The 24920-nt window shown below is 37.9% G+C and overlaps 1 protein-coding gene across 10 annotated transcripts in view; it reads left to right on the top strand.

Annotated features, from left to right (window-relative positions):
* fryb (furry homolog b (Drosophila)) overlaps positions 1-24920 on the top strand; it is a 61192-nt gene that overhangs the window by 8154 nt on the left and 28118 nt on the right. For 7 of the 10 annotated variants that reach the window (XM_058411900.1, XM_058411892.1, XM_058411894.1 and 4 more), the window contains exons 2-18: positions 10330-10520; positions 13924-13977; positions 15071-15210; positions 15573-15663; positions 15808-15887; positions 15999-16079; positions 17679-17847; positions 18016-18108; positions 18977-19075; positions 20176-20277; positions 21825-21928; positions 22026-22134; positions 22335-22421; positions 22689-22860; positions 23425-23557; positions 23774-23881; positions 24399-24633. In XM_058411900.1, coding sequence (XP_058267883.1) covers positions 10404-10520; positions 13924-13977; positions 15071-15210; positions 15573-15663; positions 15808-15887; positions 15999-16079; positions 17679-17847; positions 18016-18108; positions 18977-19075; positions 20176-20277; positions 21825-21928; positions 22026-22134; positions 22335-22421; positions 22689-22860; positions 23425-23557; positions 23774-23881; positions 24399-24633 — 1974 coding nt within the window. In that variant the 5' untranslated portion in view covers positions 10330-10403. Of the gene's footprint in view, positions 1-2927; positions 3085-6970; positions 7317-10329; positions 10521-13923; positions 13978-15070; positions 15211-15572; positions 15664-15807; positions 15888-15998; positions 16080-17678; positions 17848-18015; positions 18109-18976; positions 19076-20175; positions 20278-21824; positions 21929-22025; positions 22135-22334; positions 22422-22688; positions 22861-23424; positions 23558-23773; positions 23882-24398; positions 24634-24920 lie in introns of those variants that run through there. The other 3 variants (XM_058411898.1, XM_058411901.1, XM_058411899.1) reach the window with 3 other exon arrangements.

The following is a 24920-nucleotide window of genomic DNA, read 5'->3' on the forward strand; positions in this document are numbered from 1 at the left end:
CAGATGGTGTGCATTATTTTTGGATAAAGGCACGACTCGGACAGTTCTGACTGTAGTATGAACCCTGGGTTAGTATTAATGCACTCGTTCTATTGCAGTACTTTAGTAACAGCTCATACATGGTGACTTTTACAACAGAAGCTTCACATAATATGAGACTAATAAGGAACAGATTTAAAAACATGTTTAAGAAAGTAAAACTTTGAATAATTGATGTGGTGACATTTTGGTTAGGAGACATTTATTTAACATTTGTGGAAGGATTCCTGGTTTTAAGCACTTTGTAACAGTGCTTCAGGACAGAGGAGTTTGTGCTTTCTTGGTAAAATGGTGTGGGTTTTTTGAGGGAGAGAGAGAGAGAGAGGTGTGAGGCCAGAATGACTGCTCATCATGGCTATAACATAAGCGAGCACAGGAATTTATCAGATGTTCCACAACATTAACTGCTAAAATGCATGAGAATTTTTTAACATCAATGAATTAGACATTGTTAATCATGGGAAAAGCTGTGTTATAAGTGGCCTGCAGTATTTTCATAGAAATAATGAGACATCTGAAGCCAGAAGGAACTGATTGCTTTATGCAGCATAAAGGGTTAAGGAGTCTGCAGGCCAGCTGTGATAACGTCTGTGTCTTGTGCCAGTTAAAGGCCATTATCAAGGCTAATTTACTTAAAATTGGTACTTTTATCTATTTCTGGCCTTCTTGTTCTAGGAGTAAGTGGGGAAGGGCATCAAATCATCCAAAAAGAACAAGACCATTTGTGAAGATAAAGAGAATAGGGACGATTGGTCTTGGTTATCTGCCAGATGCCTGTCTCAGACTTGAAGTCTAACTGCCTTCACCTGGAAGTCATTTGTACGAGAACTTGTACGTCGGCTCTTGTCGTTCGTGCTCCTCTGACAGATAGGATCGCATTCCAGTTGAGAGCTGGACAAATACCAGTACTGATACTCATCAGCCAGCAGTGCAACATACAGTCTTAGTTCTTCCAGCCACCAAGTAAAGTCTGTAAAGTCAGACCTGGAACATGGCGCTCCAATGATCATGGCAGAAAATCCAGTTATTTTCATAGAATTCTTGTCAAGAACACACTTTATAAACCTTAAGCTTTCAAACTGTAATCATGCAGTGTTTTTATATTTATAATATTTGTAGGAATAATTTCAATGCACTGCTGCATAGTTTTCATTCTGCATATGTGCTATTTGCCTTACACTTTCCCTGCTTCCTTTGACACCTTGTGCCTAAGCTATAGTTTACACATGCTATTGAGAGTGAAATCTAAATAAAACCCGTGGCTGCACTCTGCCTGCAGAGCTTGAATACACACACAATGTGTATACAGGCAAAGTGAAGGCTGTACATGCTGCAAATGCTCCTGTAGCACGAGATATGGCTTAGGCTTTGGCACATAAACAAGTCACTATTGGATTTGAGCATGATTCGAGAAGTTAAAATGTTGAAATTCAAATGAATAAAAACGTGGCTGCCTCTGGTATCTGTGATTTCTCTTTAGAGAATTTTGTATGCTTTTATGCTGCTTGAAATTTGATAAGAGTTGCACATACTCGCGTGATGCCAGGTATGTTTATTAGGCAAAGCTTCTCATTTGGGACAAAAAATAATTTGTGAGAACCTTATTTATCCATATTTCCTTATTTTCTAATTATAAATACTGAAACCTCCTTGAGCTGTCGTTTATTCAAGATAATTTGCAGCATGCCATGTTTATAGTCAAACTGCTGCATGTTCTCAGTGAGCAGAAGTGTGATTGTGTAATCTACTACAGTCACCAAACTTAACAAGGAACTAGTATGGTTACTGTTTACTGTATGTTTACTGTGTCAGGATCACTTAAAAAAGCCTTTCTTTTTACCTTTCACTCATATATACACCGATCAGGAGTAACATTATGAGCCGTGAGAGGTGAAGTGAGTAACACTGATGATCTCCTCATCATGGCACCTGTTAGTGGGTGGGATATGTTAGGCTGCAAGTGAACATTATGTCCTCAAAGTTGATGTGTTAGAAGCAGGAAAAATGGGTAAGCATAAGGATTTGAGCGAGTTTGACAAGGGCCAAATTGGGATAGCTAGACAACTGGATCAGAGCATCTCCAAAACTGCAGCAGAACCAAAACTGCAGTGGTCAGTGTCTATCAAAAGTGGTCCAAGAAAGGAACAGTGGTGAACCGGCAACATTGACTCACGTGGGGAGAGAAGGCTGGCCCGTGTGATCCGATACAGACGAGCTACTGTTGTTCAGATTGCTGTAGAAGTTAATGCTGGTTCTGATAGAAAGGTGTCAGAATACACAGTGCATGATGGGTCAAGGCTGTTTTGGGAAAAAGGGGGACCAACACAATATTAGACAGGTGGTCATAATGTTATGCCTGGTCAGTGTATTGCAGTGTTCCTGATTTCTCTTGCAGTCATCTTCCTGATGAGTCATGTTCATTTATTTGTGTTGAATGTATTTAATTATATTTTTAATCGTATCAATCACTCTGCTTTATAAAGAGATTGTACAGCCCAAACAGAGTTAAAGGTACAGTCTGACGTGTTAAGAACAGAGGAAGTGTATTGTTTCTGTGATGCCTCAGGATGTCTCTCTTCATGTCTCCTGTACTAACAGTACTAACAGCTTAGGATTTAATTAGACCTCTCTCTCTCTCTCTCTATCTCTCTCTCTCTCTCTCGCCCTTTTTTAATCTCTATCTCTTCCACTCTCTGTGTCCCTCTGGACAATTATGTTCAACTTCTAGGCCCTCTGAGCCAATCCTCTTAAAGAAGGGAGGGATCAAGATAGAGGGGGATGAGAGAATGTCAGTGTGTGTGTGTTTGTGTGTGTGTGAGAGAGAGAGAGAGAGAGAGAGAGAGAGAGAATCGAGAGTTGCTGCTCATTGCTGACCCAGGATGAGTTAGCGAGGCGGCTCTTTCTATCTCTGCTGCATCTCTGCTCTGCCTCTCCTTATCCCTATATCCCTGCATTGCTGCAGAGACAGAGCAAACATGACAAGTCAACAGGACTCGGGGTTCTTTGAGATTAGCATCAAGTCCTTTCTGAAATCCTGGAGCAGCCGTGAGTAGATGCTATGGCTTCTCTCTCTTGCTCTCTGTCTCTGTCTCTCTCTCTCTCTCTCACACTCACACACACACATGTATCCTTATGTCCTTTCTCCACTGCTTGTGCTGTGAATATATGAAGGTAAATGTGTGCGTTAGCAGATCATGCTATCAGAGAAAAGTCAGGTGCATTAGAGCAGAAGGTGTTTGTGTTCTCTCTCTCTCTCTCTCTCTCTCTCTCTCTCTTGCATGGCTTCAAGTTTCCTCCTTTTGTGCTCACTGTTCCATCCTTGAGGCACTGTGAAGTAAAGATGACTGGATTGTCCTCCTCATCCTATAGACACATACATGTTGAATTATTACAGTGAGGATGAGGAGTCTTGTGTGTGCGATCTGAACCTCCACTGTGGTCTTATATAATCACTGCAGGCTTGACTTTATATGAAGGTTATTTGCTGGAGTTGCTGATTGTTTTTGTTTGTTCAGTATGGAAGTGCGGTTTCTGTGATCAGGTGAGCAGGTGGCCAGATATCAGTGTTAACCACTCAGAAAATCCATTACATTTCTCTCTTTCTTTCACACACACACACACACACACATTGTGTTGGTTTTGTGGCAGCATGGCACAGTTTCTTGATGTTTCATAGCCCCAGCATCCTTGGTTTCATCCTGAGGTCAAGTTACTGTCTGAACTTCTCACATGTTCCTCGTGTCCATGTTATTTTCCTCCAGATTCTGCATTTTGCTCCCGACATGCATGTGGTGAATTGTCACCAGGTGTGTGTAAAAGTGTGAATGCGTATGTTACAGTTTGCATCTTTGCCTCATGGCTCCCATGGCCACAACATACCAGATTGTGGGACTACGGCTAGGATAAATCATTTATGAATAAATAATTTAATATGATAGACTAGAATAGAATGAAGGATGTTAGGTACTGATGGCTGGAAGTGCAGTGCAATGGTGAGGGTTCTGACTGGAGCAGAAGAAGTTCATTCTAAGTATGAGGTACAGTTTTCGCCACACAGTGTACACATGAAGGTGTCTTCGTTGTGATTTAGTGCAACATGCAAATCTTTATGTTTTATTGTTTTGTCTGCTACAGTGAAATGAATGTCTTCTCAACGGTCTAATCGCTAAACTTCAATTGAATTCAATTCTGTTTGTGTAGCGCTTTTAATAAGGGACATTGTCACAGAAATACTGTATGTAACTTTTCAATATGAATTTTAACTTTATAAATGATCCATAATGAGCAAGCCAACGGCGACAGTGGCGAGGAAAATCTCTCTCAGATGATACGAGGAAGAAAACTTGAGAGGATTCAGACTTAAAGGGGAAGCCACACTCATCTATGTGACACTGGATAGTGTGATTATAAATAATTCCCATCTGATACTGTGTACTATTTGGTCAAAAAGTGCAATTGTGTAACCAGGAACTTGTGAACAGCTTATGAATATGAGCATTAGAGTTATTTCTGAATTCATTCTAGTTTTAACATAAAGTCTTGTTGAAATTATCAACTGTTCACTGATGGAGACTTGAGTGCACCATTGTTCATAACAATTGCAGTCCTAAAGATATTATTGCAATTGTAGTCCTGCAGTTCTATATCATCTTTATGGTTTCTATGTGGAACCATCCACAGTAATCTCATGTATCTTCAGCCTGTCCATATGGGGCCATCCTCAGCAGTGAGCAGCTTTCAGGTGATGAGAACTTCAGTCAGATGTAGGGAATCAGGATGGATTAGGCAGGTCTGGAGAGCAGAAGGGGTCAGGATCACTGGGGTGATCAGTCATTTATTCAGTCATTCAGTTAGTCAGTTAGTCAGTCAGTAGATCTGTAGCCAGTCACATCACTTTTGATGCCACCATCACAGGCCACAATTCACACTTATTCCCATCAGATGGGGGAGAATATCCAGAACTACCCCCAGATAACAACTTGATCCCAGAAATGATCTGGGAACCCTGGAGCCATGAAACAGAAACACTATACACATGTCACCAGTGAAAGACTGTACTATTTACAAGCTGATGTTAGACTGGAGCACTCAGGATGTGTTCAGAAGTTTAAGTAGAAAGTAGTTGGACTTTTTTATCTCTCTTTCTCTTTCTGTCTCTGTTTGTCTTAAACAATCTGAAGTTGTTATTACTCAGTAAACTGTAAATGATTATCACAGTAATGTTTATATGAAGTAACTGGTTAAAACCGAAATATTTCAGTATATAAGGCTGTTTTCTTCATTCAGTGGTTCCACAGAGCAATTTTAGTTTAGTGGCACAGACCGTGAACAACTGAAAGTGAGTAGCATACAGTACCTAATACTGAAACTATACAAACTGATGACTTACACTCATTACTCTCTCTTACACTTGCAGTTTGACAGGTAAACTGTAAGAATGTTAAATACAGCGCTTGACCCAATTTCTGTGCAGGTGATTGTTCATTGTTTGTGTGTGTGTGTGTGTGTGTGTGCGGCATACAAGGGTTAGTAACATTAGAGAAAGTGAAGGAACAAAAAGAAAGTGGAACAAAATGAGGGGAAATTAACTGATTGGATAGATTTTCAAATCTAAGATTACTGAAGATTTGCAGTGCATGTCACAGACCTGTTGTATAAGGCCATGTCCACACTAATACGTTTTTTGTTTAAAAACACATATTTTTCTATCCGTTTTAGCCTTCCATCCACAATGAGACGCCATTTTTAGTCAACGAAAGCTGTCTTTTTGTAAATGTTCTCCGTTTTTGCGTCGCAGTCTGGACTGTGAAAACAGAGGCTTTGGAAAACTATGACACATTTTTAGTCACGTGATGCAGTCATGTGACCAAATCAGCTAAGATGGTGGACGACAATGTACAGCAGGACATAGAGCCGTGAAGTAAATAAACGCCAGACGGAAATGACGCAGGTCGAAGCGTCTTATGTTTTACTCATGCGTTTCAGTGTATATGACCAACTTTTGGAAAACAACAATGTGGACGCGGAGCATTTTTATATGAAAACACAGTGTTCAAATTTATCTGGTTTCGTGTAGACGTAGCCTAAATCCTGCAGACTCACAACTTGCTGAATCATGCTTTAAAGATGTTTTAGATGTTGTCGGATGTTTAAAAATGAACATCATCGTCCACTGTATCATTGTTTTGTCTTAACTTTGACTTATGTAGGGTTTTATTTTTCACATTGTGTATGAGTATCATGTATCAGAGCAGCAGTAGCTCAGTTTGCATGACTCTGGCCTAGTGATCAGAAGACTGAGTGTTAAAATCCTACCACTGTAGCACCCTTAAGCAAGGCTCATAAGTTTCAACTGTATATAGCGGCACTGCAGCCACTATACATAGTAAACCACATTAAATAAAAGTGTCTTAATCAGTATATTTGTATATAGCTTGGTGGTCTTGGTGTATTTTGGTGGTCTTCTCTGTGTTGTTCTGTGATCTGCACAAGATATAGATGATGAGCTAATATGCAAAAAAGCACACTAACCAGAGCTCATGAAGATATATCTGTGCTGACAAACATGGCTCACTGGTTTGTGTGTGTATGTGTGTGGGAGAAAGAAAATTTTGGTTTTAGATGTACTAAAAAACAGGCTTGCTAGTTGCAATGATTTCTGGATTTGCACATATAATTGCTATATATCCATCAATATATCCTGGCTGATATATTGATGTCACTGGTGAGATTTAAGATGTGTGTTTACATGCTTGTTGACAATAAAGAGAGATTATTTGTGTGTACATTATATGCATGTGTTAAAAGTGTGTGAATGTATTTGTGTACATGTATGTGTCTGTGTATGAGTGCTGAGGTTAAATTTAGCTACATGTTGGCCCTCCCTCCTCTCTCTTTGGGCTTTGCTGAAATTCCAGCCTGACCTTCTCCTCAGAGAGGGCTCGCTGCTATCACACATGGCTGTAAGGATTCACACAGGAAGGTTGTTTTCCCTTCAACTTACCTTTACCCAGCAGCCTAGGATCTTAATTATCTGTCGCACCACTGGATTTATCCCTCTCAAGCTGGAGTGAGCCTCCATATAAAAACAAACTGAACACACAGCGAACATGGGACTACTAGGGTCACTTTTACGGAAGTTACTGGAAAAGATATTGCCGGAGATGATATGGAGCTAGTTGGCTAGACTGTTTGGGATTATTGGAACAGGGACAGTATGGAGGTGACACCAGTCCGCTGGAGCCGGACCAGCTTTATCAACTTTATTAAGGGTTTGGGTAGGTGCTAATGGATGGACAGTATATTAATTGTGTGTGTGTGTGATGTTTATGTGTTTGTTTATGTGTCCAAATTGTTGCATATGAGCTGAGAAGATTGTTGACTGGTAGTGCGTGAGTTTGTGTTTTGTAGCCTCTGTTAAGGGAGGATACATTCTGGACATACTTTGTTGCATTGGCCAAAAGGATAAATCAGGCAAAACATTTTGCAATACCGTCCGAGTTGCACCCTGCTGTGTGACCCTCCTCCTGTCTTCCTCTTCTAAGCATCCACTCTACAGTACACTCCCTTCTCATTCCCTTAAGCCCATTAGTTGAGAATAATTAGAGTTAAGTCACAAACCTCGAGCTGTCAAAACACAAGTTTTGAGTTCAGTCCTAGCAACTTTAGTATAGCCTCTGTACTTATTAAGCACGAATGAATGCAGTCTTGTGGCACTGTTGCCTTAGGATATCTGTAACTAATGACTAACTGACTGACACATAAGCTATCTGAACTATATTCACCCGATCAGTTTTCAGCAGACAAAAGCCTCTCATTTTATTTACAATGCAAGCAGAATATATGCGTCATAAATTGGTTCAGTGACCAGTCCTGTCTCTCACGAACATGTTTAAGTAATTTTTACTCAACTTGATGGCCTCATAATGATCTACCATTGAGCAACAGATTAAGCATTTAGGCCCATTCACTTTCGAAACTGCAAGTGAGTTCCTCAGCTGTTGATTTTGAATCATAAAGATTAAGAAAATAAATCATTTAGATATAAGTAGTACTTATGCTGCTCATGCTGCTATATTTAACAGCTCAAATTATTCAATATTACAAAATACGGCTTTATTTTATTCTGAAGACTTATTTTTCATTGTTTTCATGTCTGTTAATTAAATGTAACTTGCCCTAGTGCAATACTGCGCTTTAGAGACTGTATATTTAAGAATTAGTTGCCATGTGTCTAATAGTGACTTTTCACAGTGATTGAAAGTAGCAATATATATAATAAAAATAACTTTATATTATAAAATAACACATACATGCTAAGTCTCATACATCACGAGCTTGTGCAGCCACATGAGTGGGGTTTCCTCAACCTTCCAGCCAACTCCAGTGACATGATCATCCCTAAAATGAAAAACACCAGCTGCTCTCTGTGACTTCAGCTTAAACCAATTTGTCTTTCATAAACCAACATTTCATAAACAAACATTTTTATTAGGATTCAGCAGTCTGATTCCTTCATATAATACAGGCAGATACATGAACAGTATCCATAGACAGATCAGATCATAGGAGTGTGAACTAAAATATACAAGAAACAAGATGAAAAACTAAACATTATGTTTGTGGCAAACAAATACCATTTTCTTCAAAAATACTGCAGGCCAGTTATTCACCATGTCATGTCATGGGTTCATGTGTTTTGACAGATTGGAAGTAAATCACTATACCAATATACCGTGAAGGTAAAGTATTCAGACATTTTTGTTTTGTAGCCAGTAGCCCGTCTTTTGGATCGGATCACACGGGCCAGCCTTCGCTCCCCATCAATAATCCTTGGCCACCCATGACCCTCTTTCCTGTTCACCACTGTTCCTTCCTTGGACCACTTTTGATAGATACTGACCACTGCAGACTGGGAACACCCCACAAGAGCTGCAGTTTTGGAGATGGTCTGATCCAGTCGTCTAGTCATCACAATTTGGTCCTTGTCAAACTTCCTCAAATCCTTACACTTGTCTATTTTTCCTGCTTCTAACACATCAACTCTGAGGACAAAATGTTCACTTGCTGCCTAATATATCCCACCAACTAACAGGTGCCATGATGAGGAGATACTCAGTGTTATTCACTTCACCTCTCACTGCTCATAATGTTATGCCTGATCGGTATAGTTGCAAAGCTGTTGTTTGCAACTGAGATGTTTAAGGTAAGATGTAATTTGCTGTTTGCAGCATTGTAGCCCATGTCTTTTGGAAAATAATTCATAGTTTCCCATGTCCCATTGTATACTTGCAATTTCAAAATCCGCCATAACTTTTCATTGGGATTGACTTGGTGATTCACGGCCTTCTTTAGTTATTTTCTATTTCATTTTAAGCCACTGTCTTGTTGAAACACCCATCTTCTTCCCAGATTCAGTTACTTGGCAAATGATATGATATTCTCCAGTGAAAGGTTTTAGTACAGCTTACCATCCGTGTTTCCTTTGATGATATATTATAATGCCCCAGTGCACCCATGTATCATGACCCTTCCACCTCTGTACTTCACTCTGGGTATGGTGTTCTTAGGATCATACACACAACCCTTTATTCTAAAAAGGACAAGCTGAACTGTTTTTGTTTTGTCTGACCAGACTATAATGTCCCAAAAGAGTTCTAATTTGTCTAAATGCTTTGAGATGTGTGTCCTGTAGAAGAAGGCTGAGAAGGCTGCAGTTGTAGTTAACTTTCTTTAATGAGAGACAAGCAGACAAATCCAAAATGAGAGACAAGTTCAGGGTCAACAAACAGGCTTAGCTTCAGCAAACAGGATAAACTAGGCAGAGACTGAGCACAAAAATCAGGAAACAAGTCAGGGTCAAACTAGATCAGAGATAACAGACAAACAGGCTTGGTAACGTCAGGTGCACATGACAAACTCAGCATGTACCTCACAGCACAGTCTGTGGGAGAGAAAGTCTCGTTTTAACTGTGTGTATGTGTGTGTGTGTGTGTGTGAGAGAGAGAGAGAGAGAGAGAGAGAGAGAGAGAGAGAGATTGTGAACAGTGTCTGTGTTGACCTTTTTTTTAGGAATGCAGATGATGATGGTGCAATTCATTGCTTATTGTTATTCAGGTTGTCCTAGAAACTCTTATTGAGTGGCTTCTCTTTGTACCTTCCTTACATGGCACACATGTCCAGGGAGAATTAGAATATTATTGAACCTATCGGACTGACAGGGATGTTTACGGTAACAGATAATGAAAATGCTAGATTTTAACTCATGTTTGTGTGTATTTTTGTTGGCAGCGTCGCCTTTAGGTAAGCCCCCTCTTCCACAAGTAAGCACCAGTCCGGGTGAGAGAAAAGGGCTGCCTGCCATCATGCCACTCACCGTGGACCCCGAGAGCAAACCGGGCGAGTATGTGCTCAAGAGCCTCTTCGCCAACTTCACCCTGCTTTCAGAGCGCAAGATACGCATCATCATGGCAGAGCCACTGGTAAATAATGTTCAAATTTACAAATTTCTTTTTCACCCATGGATGTACTGGGTTCTGCAATGATTTTCACAGGAGACTAAGCATAATCTCTTGCACAAGTTAACCTGATACCTAAATGAATATGTGTATTAAACATTAATGCCCAAGTTATGTAGGTTGCACTTGCGTCTATTTCCATGCATTACATCTGCAAAGCTTGTAAATTTACATGTACTGAATGGTCTACCATCCAAACAAAGCTTTGACTTGTTATAAAGGAAATGTCGTTTTCAGGTAATGTCAGATGATAGCGGATAAAGAGAATACAATATTTATTTAGATTGTATTAGATCATATAAAGGCAGTGAAACAATTTAATAGGCCGTGTGAAATTGCGTAACATAATACACAGTTACTGTTGCCACCCGAAATTGATTATTCTTCAGTAACAGCATGTTTTATTCCCCCGAATTTCCCAGCAGTATTTTTTAATTTACTTTAATTGAAAAAATACCCCTTTCCCCGGCAGTATCTTTTTTTTTCATTTTCTTTTCAAATTAATCTTTTTAAAACAAAAAAAAAATACAGTTTGTTAAGTTACAGAGAAACCATAATGTGACAAGTCCTGAAGAATGTCTCATAGCAAAAACATACTGACCGTTACAAAGCAACAAAGACTCATTCTATAAATGTTAAATAAACATCTTCTTACAGACGATAATCCTTATTGTGGCAATGAAAAAAGAGCTTTGTTATAAATAACACTATATCGTATTTTTATTATTTGTTTTTTGTTTTTTTAAGCCTTTGATTATGTGCACTGAAATAAAACTTGGTAAATTTATTTAATTCAAAATAATGTACACATCAGTCCAATGGGATTGAGTTAACACAATTAGTTTTGAACATCCGTCCACTGACAATCAAACCCACTGGTGTGTTGCAACAGACATATTAGCTCTGCACTATTCTACCATACATGTTTAAATTGCTTAAATTTATATTGTAGTTATGATGTAGTTGTCATCATCGTCAACGTCCTCGTGAGATTCACAGTGTAACTGGTTTACGTTTCAACTACGTGGATTAATGACATTCACTCATCATTAAATCCAGTAATTAAGAAACCTGTATAAATTATGTTTAATACAAGCAATGTATCTATTTTGTGAAAATGTCATTCTGGAAATGTAGATATCTGATTGACCACTTATACACTATATACACTATATTGCCAAAGATTTTGGGACACCCAAATTCAGCTGTTGTTTTTCAGGGGTTGGGCTCGGCCCCTTAGTTCCAGTGAAAGGAACTCTTAATGCTTCAGCATAACAAGACATTTTGGACAAATTCATGCTCCCAACTTTGTGGGAACAGTTTGGGGATGACCCCTTCCTGTTCCAACATGACTGCACACCAGTGCACAAAGCAAAGCAAGGTCCATAAAGACATGGATGAGTGAGTTTGTTGTGGAGGAACTTGACTGGCCTGCACAGAGTCCTGTCCTCAACCTGATAGAACACCTTTGGGATGAATTAGAGCGGAGAATGTGAGCCAGGCCTTCTCATCCAACACAGCCTGACCTCACAAATGCGCTTCCACAGGAATTTTCAAAAATTTCCATAAACACACTTCTAAACCGAGTTGAAGCTGTTATAGCTGCAAATGGCGGGACAACTCCATATTACATTCATGTGCAGGTAAAGGCAGACGTCCCAGTTTTGGCCTGGCTCGCAGTCTTCGCTCTAATTCATCCTAAAGGTGTTCTATCTGGTTGAGGTCAGGACTCCGTGCAGGCCAGTCAAGTTCCTCCACAACAAACTCACTCATCCATGTCTTACGAGGTTCTTTCACTGGAACTAAGAGGCCAAGCCCAACCCTGAAAAACAACACCTGAATTCAATGATTTGGAAACATACTGTTTTTTCAGTGTGGAACATCCCTCAGAAAGGCATGAAATGCTTATTAGACCATATTAGAACACATGCATTAATAACAAAACCTGTGATTTGCCATGCAGGCAAAAACATATTAAAATGATTCACTTAGGAATTTCTGATCAATCAGATTTAGGAATTGAACAGCGCTGTGGTATAATTATCTATACACAATGTAAATTTTCACTTATTTATTAAACTGAGTATATTAATTTAATCATTAAATGATAAATGATTGAATCAAATGGAGCGAATGAGAAATTGAATATCGCTGAGACAATATTCAGACAACTGGAACTCCTAGACATCTAGCTGATAATTGTTAGTCTTTGTCAACATATCAGTCATGTTCTCTTTTTGTTGAGACAGGTTTTAATGAATGAACCTCTGTAAAGGTAGTAAGAGGCTCTTTGTTTATAAAGCTCTTTAATTGTTTTCTTTCTTTAGATTTTTTACATGTGTAGTCTGGAAAAACAGGTAGTGCATGTCAGATGATTGGGAACTAACTGACACGCTCCAAACCCTTTATAGCACAGACACGCGTGCACTCATACGCTGAGGAAGAGGTGTGAACTTAGCATCAAGTTACTTATGAATACTTGGCACATATACACGCTTATGTGACGGAGAAAAAAATGTTATTGGTTTAACACGCATATTTAAGAACCGCTTATAACCTGCAAGCATGTCACCAGTGACAGGATAGGTATGACCTGTAATATACACCACATAAAGCTCTGTCTTTATACACTGAGCTGCTGATTAGTTGCCCCAGTGTAGGACCGAACATTTTACATTGTTTATCTTCTAACATATACTAGCTGTTAATATTGTCTAGCTGTTAATACTCTCTTCATCATCTCTGTACTGACTGCTAACAGAGTTTTGTTCTCTTTCCCTTTCTGTAAACAACAAGAATAGTATAGATGCTAGAGGTCTTGTCCTGTCCTGCTCAAAAACTTATTTCAAGTTCAAGTTTTTCTCATTGCTGAATGGACATTTCATTCACATGTTGTCCAGAATAATCTGTAATAATAATTGTAACAATAAAATAAAGAAATAAAAATGCCCTACTTAGTTGCCACCTTGACATGCTTATGCAGTGTTACGTAAATATTCATTTTACAGATTTGACAGATCTAATATTAACAGTGATTCTGCCTCTTGTATTATTTCTTTATTCTACATGCTGTCAAATGGGCCCTTTATAAAGTCAAATTTTTGCAAAACTGGGTTATAAACGGAGACACTGCTTGACGCTTAAAGACTTCATAATGTCATAATTATGCCATAAAGTCCTCTTAATGTTATTTTATATAGTCATATACTAAATTATTATAGCAATTATGATTATAATTGTTATGATTTGTAATACAGACAGTGTATGCTAAATTGTCACACTTTTAATGGAGGAAACAGGTGATGGAGTAAAGAAAAGTTTTGTGGTTTTTTAAACAGTTTCTTGTTTTTCTTGCTTTTTTTTGCAGGAAAAGCTGTTGACCAAATCTCTACAGAGGGGAGAAGATCACCAGTTTGATCAGGTAAATCAAAGCAGATTATTTGGATTATTAATCAGTAAAGGTTTCCTGATTTTCACAGAGTAGGAAGGAAACAAAAGGTGATTTTTTTCCAAGATCAAATTTTACTTTTCTTTTAACAATAGAAGATACAATATGTCTTCAGATTAACTTGGAACCAAAATACTATAATCAAGCATATTTAAATCTGTGACATACAGGATCTACACTCACACTACATGACAAAAAGTTTGTGTACATTTGACCATTACCATTACCCATGATGAACATCCCATTTCACAATTAGTCCCCAGAAGAATAATCTCCACTCTTCTGGGAAGGTCATCTGCCACAAGAGCATTATGCCAGTCAGCATTCCAGTTTATCCCAAGAGTGAGCAGTGGGGTTGAGTTCTGTGTATAAAATATTATATATATATATATATATACTGATGTATACTAAAAATGTTTAATACAATTATGTTATTCCAACTTTGTGGCAAGGGTGTAGAGATGGTCAGGTGTCAGATGTACATTTGGACTTATTGTGTATGAAGGGATTTGGTTTAATTAATGCTCTAGTCTCTGTGCCTTAACCTTAAATTAATTATAGCTGGGGAACTCCATTTGCTCTGATGTAGCCCTAGTTCACCCCTGCAAATACAGCCTCTAAACGCTGTGTGTGTGTGTGTGTGTGTGTGTGGGTCTGTGTCTGTGTTTGGGAATGCTGAGCATCCGCATGCAGACACTCCTCCCTTCCTGTGTTTGGTTTAGCCCACCCACACCCGTCATTCTGGAGCATGACTTTACCACTTTGGCCTGAATTCCAACGCGAAATTCTCAGCCTCCACAGAGCTGCACCAATCACACACTCCTTTTCAGTCTTTTTTGTGATTTGTTCAGTCACAAATACACCCATTTCAGTGAATGTGTGTGACTGTCTGTCAGTCAGTGTGTGTTTACAAAAGGTTTTAAGCAAGATTTAAAATGACGAGTGAAAAATGTTCAGTTCCATGTAGCTTTGTTGACCTTAACCTGTTTTCTTTTTTTAAATTAAAATCTAAGCATATTATACTTAAGAAAAGTAACAAATTATTAATAAAACCTGTCTCTCCCAGGTTATTAGCACTATGAGTTCTCTGGCTGAATACTGCTTGCCCTCGATCCTGCGTACACTCTTTGACTGGTACAAGCGACAGAATGGCCTAGAGGACGAGTCTCATGAGTACCGACCTCGAGCCAACACCAAGTCCAAAAAGTAAGCCCTCCATTATTCATTATTTTGCCAGGAAGTTAGTTAGTTAGTTAGAATATCTAACCAATCATCTACCAGTCCCAAGTTTCGAGAATATATGAAATATCTCCTAATTCTAATATTTAGGCCTAGCTATTTAATAGTAATTTCACAAACCAACACATCTATAACTATACAGTTTTTTCCACATAAATGATTGATATCATTGAAGCGGACTGTTTCCATATATAGATATATTCCACATTGAAAGGATGTTGTCGTTGCATTCACTTTTCACTTTACTTAGTCAGCATTGCTAAAACTAGCTTAATTTACTGTCCACTATTACAATATTGTTCTGAACTGTCTGTTTCTTTTGGCCTCAGTGATGAACAACAGAAGGATTATCTGCTGGAAAGGAGAGATTTAGCAATAGACTTCATATTTTCTCTGGTTCTCATTGAAGTTTTAAAACAGGTAAGATGCATATATTTTAATCTTAGAATATTTTGGAATGTGTTGCTGATCATTTGGTTAGAATTTAACATTCTTAACAAGCTGAGATGGTGTTAATGCAGAGGGGTTTCTTAACCAGTTATGTCTCTGTCCCTGTGGCTCTAGATCCCTCTTCACCCTCTTCTGGATGGACTCATTCAAGAAGTCGTTAACCTGGCCTTCAAGCACTTTAAATATAAAGAAGGGTAAAGAAGAAACTTATAAAAATCTCTTGGTGATAGGTTGAGAGCCGTATGCACTGTAATTCATAAAAGCAAAAAATTATATTGATGTTTGATTGATGTTCTGTGCCACAGATATACAGGGCCAAACACATCCAACATGCACCTTGTGGCTGATCTTTATGCTGAAGTGGTTGGGGTGGTGGCTCAATCCAGGTACGTTTTAAACTTTAGCATTTTGTTTGTTTGTTGTTGTTGTCCTTGCCTTGATGCTAATTTCAGTATTCCAAATTTGGTACATTATGCTAAGGGGTGCTGTTTCAGTCATTTAATCTTGTGCTTCTGGATTAAATTAATTGCCTAATTGTGATTAAGTGCTTTATTCGTGACCGCAATCAGCTGTTGGACTCCACAAATAAATGGGACACCCATAAATGTGAATCCTTCCGGCGACACGAGGTTCACTATCAAGCAGCAATAACAATCACTAGTGTAATGTCATGTAATGTAATTGTAATGTAATGTCATTTTGCAACATAACTTGCATCTATTTAGTGATATGTGAGATATAACACTGTCACTATTTCTAAATTACCCAAAAGGTATAGTTCTAATCTGTGTATGCGGTAAATCAGGATTTTTGTTCAGCATACTTAGTATTTAATAATTTCTTTATTAATATTACTGTGTTTAGTAATAGACTTTATATACTAGGTTATTGCTTATGTGTTACCTTTCATTCCCATTCTTTTAATGAAATCTGCACTGCAGAAAGAAATTGAATTTATGCAATGTACAATAAATGTCTGTACTGTAAATAAATGTTTATTAAATATAAATGTAAGCGGATTATATTAATTTTCTTTCATTATTATTATATTTGTTATTAATTATATGCAATTATTTATCTGACCATTTGCCACCAGCTTTCTATAAAAGTTTATAATAGTGATATGTCTTTAAAAAAAGTATGGGGTGTTGAAATATTTTACCAACCATGCAACTTTCTGCTGCCAACTGTGTTCCTCTTAATCCTGACCTGGTTTAAAGCAGACTCTGATGGCTGTAACTTTTTACTCTGAGGATGATATAAGATGGAGCTTTAATGATGCCCATTACCCTTGATGGAGGATGTGTCAGCATATCTTCTGAGTATGCTACATCAATGACACACAGAAATGGAACCCAGTCCTCTTTTAGCAGAGTCACTGGGTTCTGATGTTAATGACGCCGGTTCATATTTAATGAACTACTAAGTGTTTTCAGACGCTGTGTAAAAAGAATGTAGCTATGCCGATCCAAATTCACAAAACTATGTTATTTGTTCATGCTATCTTTGAATCAATGTACGGTGCATATGGTCAATTTGAGCCCTTCAATTCACTGAATGTGTGAGGGAAAAGGATTGGCTATCAGAAATGAAGCATTAGAACTGAAGAGAGAGAAAGTCAGAGAGTGAGTGGAGTTCTCCTCCCATTTCTCCCGTTCCAGATGCCTTTCTAAATATAGAGCTCAAGATCTCTCCCTGTGTCATGGCAATCAAGCTTCACACACATCCACACTTACTCAGGCAAACACAAACACACACACGTACACAAAAATTCCTCTGGTCTTCAATTTGAGACCATACAGAGAGTTCATAAACAATAAAGACAGACCCAATATATCAAAAAGAAAACTCTTTTAAAATGCAAATTACCATGAATGTAAATGTTTATTTATGCACTGGTAATGATCATATTTGCATACTCTTTTGTCTGATCTTTCTCTCTCTCTTTTCCTAATTTCCAACTCTCCTTTCTTTCGGTCCCTTAGGTTTCCTGCAGTAAGGAAGAAGTTTATATCAGAGCTGAAGGAGCTCAGACAGAAGGAACAAAGCCCTTATGTAGTCAAGAGCATCATAAGTCTCATCATGGGGATCAAGTTCTTCCGCATTAAGATGTACCCAGTGGAAGACTTTGAAGCTTCATTCCAGTTCATGCAGGTGCAGTAATCTTTTTAGAAGAACTTCTTTAGTGTAGTCTGATGATCATTTGCAGCATTATCAGTGCAATCATAATCCTACAAATTTTAGCTTTAAGACTTCATTGGCCAGTAGTTGAAATTTTGGGTGTGTGCGTGATTAATTTTCAGTGTGTAATTACTTTTGCAGGAATGTGCCCAGTACTTCTTAGAGGTGAAGGATAAAGACATTAAGCACTGTCTGGCTGGTCTCTTTGTGGAGATATTGGTCCCAGTGGCAGCTGTAAGTTTCAAATTTCTCACACAGGCCTGTCTGAGATCTGTTTATTTTCTGTTTATGGTATTGTAAGAAAAAAAAAATTCTTTAGCTTTTACTGAGATTTACTGGAATCAATTTGTTTGAAAAGAAAACAGTTCAAGAAAACTATAATAAATAATGCAAATGCACTTTTTAATATTTACAGTAACAATCAGTCGAATTTTACAGAATCCTATCACTCTACTTTTGGCTAATTTCCATAAAAACTTTTATTTTAATTTTTCCTGAAAAAATGTATTCAAACTTACTAAACACAGCATTTTCATTATTCAGAGATTATTATTATTATTATTATTATTATTTTAAAATAGAATAGAAAACAGGTAAATAATATACAAACCATACAAAATAAAATACATGACCTTCTTTCCAGCCAATAAATCTTTTCATAGTAACTTGCCATTTAAATATTTGTTTATTCCCCAAAAAAATGTTTTTACATTTGTAAACATTTTTTCATATAGCCCATTCAAGTTTAAATGTAGATTCTGGCTTAAAACCGTGATAATTGTGTACTTTCATTGACTAAACATGAAATTTTATAAGCATTAGGTCTATTGTAGGTTTTTATATTTGTTTATATTTTTTTATTTTCTATTTCTTCAGTTCTCTTACACTGAATAAACACGTGAAGATGTTTGCTTTATGAATAAAAATGTTGTCTCATCACACGCTCTGATAGCTGATATTGGGTTATCATACTGTGAATTTTTTATACCATTCCACCCCTGCTTCTGACGCCAAGACACCCTGAATGGAAATATGATAATGTCGAACCATAATTTCTGTGGGCTGTAAATCGAGAATGTCTTTGTATTGCATCCCTGTTCAGAGCGTGAAGAATGAGGTAAATGTGCCATGTCTGCGGAACTTCGTGGAGAGTCTGTATGACACCACCCTGGACCTCTCTTCCAGGAAGAAGCATTCTCTGGTGAGTGATTCGGTCTTCGTCTGTTTGTATCATGTAACCCGTCTCATAGCTGGCGTGTTTGCGGCTGCTGTCTTGCACAGCATATTCCAGAGTTAGCTAACCACTACACATAAAGAGGTCAAGCATTCCACATGAGCATTCACACTAGAGCCTTCGCTATGGGTTTGAGTGTGAAGGATATGTCTGTATGACTGATTTCCTTGTCATTAATTGTTAGCCTGATGTTCCCTAAGTCATTCCTATCACCGTAAATATTTAATTAGAGCTCTCTTATCAGACACGACTTGAGCTGTGATGAGAGAATAGTTATTTATAATGTCTCAGACAGTGTGCCATCTGCTCATAAAGTGTGATTGATGGACTCTTTGAAATGTTTTTTGCTAAGTCACTGTATTTTCATAGGATTGTTATTGAGAACAATAAGCTGGCAGTATCTTCAGTTGGCAACTCTGAAGTATTTCAGATCATTTAAAACTCAAAAAATACTGAAACCATATGAAGAAAAAAAAAAACTGTCTGTAAATTAGTGACTTTAATTTTCTAAACATAAACCACAGCAACTTCTGAGGCAAATCACGTGTTGTGACTTGTATTGAAACAAGTCCTTTACATTTATGCTAAAGAATGTATAAAGAATAATGGACAGAGAAGTATGCATCTCTCCAGGTATACAAGTGAAACACCACGACAAAAGTGAACATAATCGTTTTAAGCTAATCATTATTATTAACAGACACTGACTAACCCTTAGAGATTAGTATTAAAGGTGACTGTTGTCACCATTCAGTCATGCATATCTAGACCTAAACTTATCGGACCTTCACTATATATATATATTTTTTTCTTTTTTCGAATAACCCTTCTGTAAATGGATGTTCACGACGGCCATTTTAAAATATTTTCTTAAACTAAAGTAAAAAAAACACAGCTCATTATAATTATTCAACATGTGTTATCAGCATTTTTTTTACCCAACACTTGATTTTAGCACCTAGTTCTTTTCAATTATCTTGAAATGTCACATGCATACTGAATAATCTCCAGTAACTGTGGGAATACGACACCTCACTAACATCTCTGGATTTGTGTTTTTTTTGCAGGCCTTGTATCCGTTGGTAACATGTTTGCTGTGTGTCAGTCAGAAGCAGGTGTTTCTCAACCGATGGCATGTCTTCCTCAACAACTGCCTGTCCAATCTCAAGGTGTGATTTAAAAACATACAAGCATAAAAACCAAAGCCTGTCAATCTCTTTACTATAACAAATTACATCAAGGCTCTGAATATTAGGTGTTAAAATTCAAGAGACCGCTTAGTGGATGAACACATGGTCCGTCCTCTTCATCCATTAACCTTTAGCATTCAGCTATTTATCCTAAACATGTTATTCAAAATGTATACAGTTATGAGAATGAGGATTAGAAACTGGCCGGACGAATCATGTGGCTGCAGCGTAATTCATATAATAATGTGGATACAGGTCAAGCTCTAGTGAGTGTTCACATCAAACATCAAAATGGTTATCTTAAGCTGTGCCCCAAATGATGCACCATACACAATGCAATAAAGGCTAGTATCAATTCAAATGGAAAACTTTTTTTTTTGCACAATCCTGATGGTAGGTTTTTCACAATCGATGCTAAATGACGGTTGTAATGCTACATCACTAGCTTTGGCAGAATGCAGTGACTTTATTTTTTTAATCTTGAAAAATAGATCACACTCTGTAGTTTAATTTAAAAGACATTTGTAAGATGTCAGGTTCACCGGACTGTTCTCAATCATCTTGAAAATTCTTACTCCTCCAGCATCAGCTTCTGGTAGCCCCGCCATTCTTCCGCCACTTAAGCAAAGCTGCAGCTTTTGAGTGCAGGAAGTCTAGTTAAAATAACATAAATAAAATACAGAATACAATTGTTGTAGTGATGCTAAATGGAACAAGTCTGTTAGTGCAAAAAGGTTTTAGTAAAATATCTGTAAACATCTGTGTAAAATATCTGTAAATAAAATAGGCCCTGCTTAAAAGCCGAAAGTAGAAGAAGGTGAAATAGATGGATGCATATATTTATAAATTAAGCTTAAAGTGAGAATATTGTTGTGGAGTTTGGTACTGTATGTAGCAGCAACATTATTGTCATAGCAGAGTCCAGATCTCTATATGAATGTTTTTCACAGATTGTGAGTAGGAGAGTCCAGGAGTCTATTCTTCAGTTGAATAAGTACATCATCTGGGTACTTGAACTGCATTTCTTGTTGTTCAGAATTTCAGTCTGAACACGTTTTCACAATAGCAAAGAATAGTGCATTCGTCTGCGATTTGGGTACACCAGTGAGTGCTGAATGTTTCAAAAACTGCTGATACCCTGGTATTGCTCACAAACAACACTCTGTAGACTTATCCAGTCAGTGGCAGTTCTACAGGTGGACACATCTCAAAACAGCCTGGGGGTGCTGAAGCTCCTATTGAATCTGATACTATCCCATGTATTCTGTTTCTCTTTCTGTCTTTAATGTCAGATCTTTTCTTTAAAGGGGCTGTCTGTTACCTAATAACACAATGTCAGACTGGAGCTTTAATGTAAACCGACATCATCAGTTATAATAAATGCGTGGATGGATTTGTAAATAAGAACAAAATAAAAAAAATAAATATTAATAATAATAAAGTTAATAATTCTACTAAAAATACAATAAAATGACTGCGCTGTCTTAATGTAATCTGTTTATTTTTTTATTTTAATTTTTTTTCAGAACAAGGATCAAAAAATGGCTCGTGTGGCACTGGAGTCATTGTATCGGCTACTGTGGGTCTACATGATCAGGATCAAATGTGAGAGCAACACAGCCACACAGAGGTAATCCTATTTTTGTCCTGATATGATCACAATTATAACAATCATGGTGATAATAAAATGGTAACGGTCAGTTGATTTTCTCCAAATCTTTCCTCAGCCGTCTGACCTCCATCATTTCCACACTGTTCCCTAAAGGATCTAGAAGCGTCGTCCCTCGAGACATGCCTCTCAACATCTTTGTCAAAATAATCCAGTTTATTGCACAGGTGTGACTTGCATACCCACATATCACGTGACACATAGCTGAGAAATGTCTCATTTAGGTCTCCCTGATCTCTACTTTCCAACCGTTACACTTAAAAGACAAGTGAATTTTCTTTGAGCAGTTCTGATTATCTGATCTCAGTCCTGACATATGATGATGCATTTGAGCTAAATCTAACACCTGTGTCTCTTTGTGCAACAGGAAAGACTGGATTTTGCTATGAAGGAAATTATCTGTGACCTACTCAGTGTTGGCAAATCAGCTAAGGCGTTTAGTCTTAATCCTGAGGTAATGTGTCTTCTGTAGTCTCAGTTTGCTTGAGTCTTAGCATAAATATTAGCTGTTAAAGCTGTAATGATGAACGCAAATGTTTAAATGAATTATTATAATATTTTGATATCATTTGGGTATTAGAAATTATTAGATTTAGATTTTAGGGCAGGAAGTGACAGTATTGATAACAGTTCTTACAGTTCAAAACTTTATAGTCTGTCTAGCCCTCAAAATAAGGAAATACCTGTTGAGAGTGTCACTGTGTGTGCTTGTGTTATACAGAGAATGAACATTGCTCTGAGAGCATTTTTGGTCATAGCGGACAGCCTGCAACAGAAAGACGGTGAGCCACCCATGCCCAACACCGGTGCTACACTGCCCTCAGGAAACACCCTGAAGAAGAAGAAGACCTACCTGAGCAAGACTCTAACAGAAGAGCAGGCTAAGCTCATTGGTGAGTGTTCAGTTCATACACAGGAACGAGAGTGTGTGGGTTTGCATCTGTGGCCACTAAAGTATGTGGACATCTGACTATCACACACGTGCGGTTCTTCTCCAAACTGTGGCACATATTTGGAAGCACTTAGTTGTCTCGAATGTCTTTGTATGATGTAGCATTAGTCTTTACCGTCACTGGAACTAAGAGGCATAAACATGTTCCAGCAGGCACAAAGTGAGGTCAGGGTTTGCCCAGGTTCAAGTGGAAAAAGTTGAGAGGCCGACATAGATTTGCTCAATTTATTTGTAGACTAGAAATGTATTGTATGGGCTCTTCATGTCTGTGCATTTAGATGTATTCTTCACTGTTGTTCATCAGAATTTAACTGCATTTGCCTGAATCAGGTTTTGCTAGTGTATGTGTGTGTCTGTGTGCATGTCTATGACTGTGCATTTTTTGTGTTTTACTATCTTCAAAAGTCAGGAAAACACATAATTTCTGATATTGCCTTTTTAAATAAGGTCTGGTGTGTGTTTTTCTATTATAAAGATAACGTTGTTGGTGTTTTACCCTTTTTAGGTATGGCACTGTACTACTCACAGGTGAGGAAGGCCATTGATAACATCCTGAGGCATTTGGATAAGGAGGTGGGCCGCTGTATGATGCTTACCAATGTGCTGATGCTCAACAAGGAACCAGAGGACATGATCACGTAAGTTTCACTTGTAGTACCAGCTGTCATTGCGGGTGTCATAAACTCAAAGGATGACATTTACATTTAAGCCTAAGGTTAAACCAAATCTAAGTATATTCTACAAACAGCCTGTTTGTCCTTTGTGGTTATATCACAAGTTTACAGTGCTCTAATCAGTCATCTGTAGATTGCTCTCTCTCTCTCTCTCTCTCTCTCTGACTTTGTTTTTCTTAGTGGTGAGAGGAAGCCAAAGATTGACCTGTTCAGGACATGCGTGGCAGCCATTCCCCGCATCCTTCCAGACGGCATGTCAAAACCCGAACTTATTGACCTGCTAGCAAGGTGAGAAAGCTTCTTCTGCTCCCAGAGCATACTCAGACACAAATCTGCTGCAAAATCCTGCAAAAGATTCAACAAAGGGCATTCACCAATGACATATAAAAGACACTACATTATATGGAATGCAGAGAAAAAATTGACACCAGTAAACAACATAGCAAAGATCTTTATCCTTGATAAAACTAACAGTAATATGAGAAAACAAAAAAGGGCAGACATAGGGGAAGCATAGAAAAAGAGACATGTATGTGGGTGCTCAGCCTGCAGAACTGTTTTATTACTGAATTTACTGAAGTGACAGTCTGGTCATTATTAACTTTACTGATGTTTTATTATAATTTCTGTTCATCTCTACTTGTAATTATTATTATTATTATTATTATTATTATTATTATTATTATTATTATTATTATTATTATTATTCCTTTTTCTGCCTTATATACAATGCTGGAATGGTGAAAATTTTCAAATAGCTCTTGTGTGTGTGTGTGTGTGTGTGTGTGTGTGTGATGTTATTTAGGCTGACAGTCCACATGGATATTGAGCTCCGTCTAATTGCCCAGAACTCTCTCCAGAGTCTGTTGTTGGACTTCTCTGATTGGCGAGAGGATGTTCTGTTTGGTTACACAAACTTTCTGCTGCGGGAGGTGCAGGACACACAGCAGGGGCTACAGGACACTTCAGTAAAATTACTGCTGCAGCTACTCACCCAGTGGAGACTGGCACTCCAGGCTCCAGGCAAGCGCTCAGCAGAGGTAATACTGCAATGATGAGTGATAACATGTTAGATCAAGCAGTGCTAAGTCAACACGGAAAAGAAAATATTCACACTGCCAGTACATTACAACTACAAGGTCTTCTTAATCTATGATGCCACTGCTGAGTTTTTTTATTGTTAATAAAAGTTTGTAAACAATCTTAATATTACAACAGACACTTCTGCCAATACATAAAAGTCTTTACTCAGAGCATAGAACACAGCAAGGTATCAGTGATTTTTATTGAACCTCTATTATTCCAGTTGATTTATTTTGCAGAAATA

Source organism: Hemibagrus wyckioides, linkage group LG16 (genome assembly GCF_019097595.1).
Source record: "Hemibagrus wyckioides isolate EC202008001 linkage group LG16, SWU_Hwy_1.0, whole genome shotgun sequence".
Taxonomy (NCBI): domain Eukaryota; kingdom Metazoa; phylum Chordata; class Actinopteri; order Siluriformes; family Bagridae; genus Hemibagrus; species Hemibagrus wyckioides.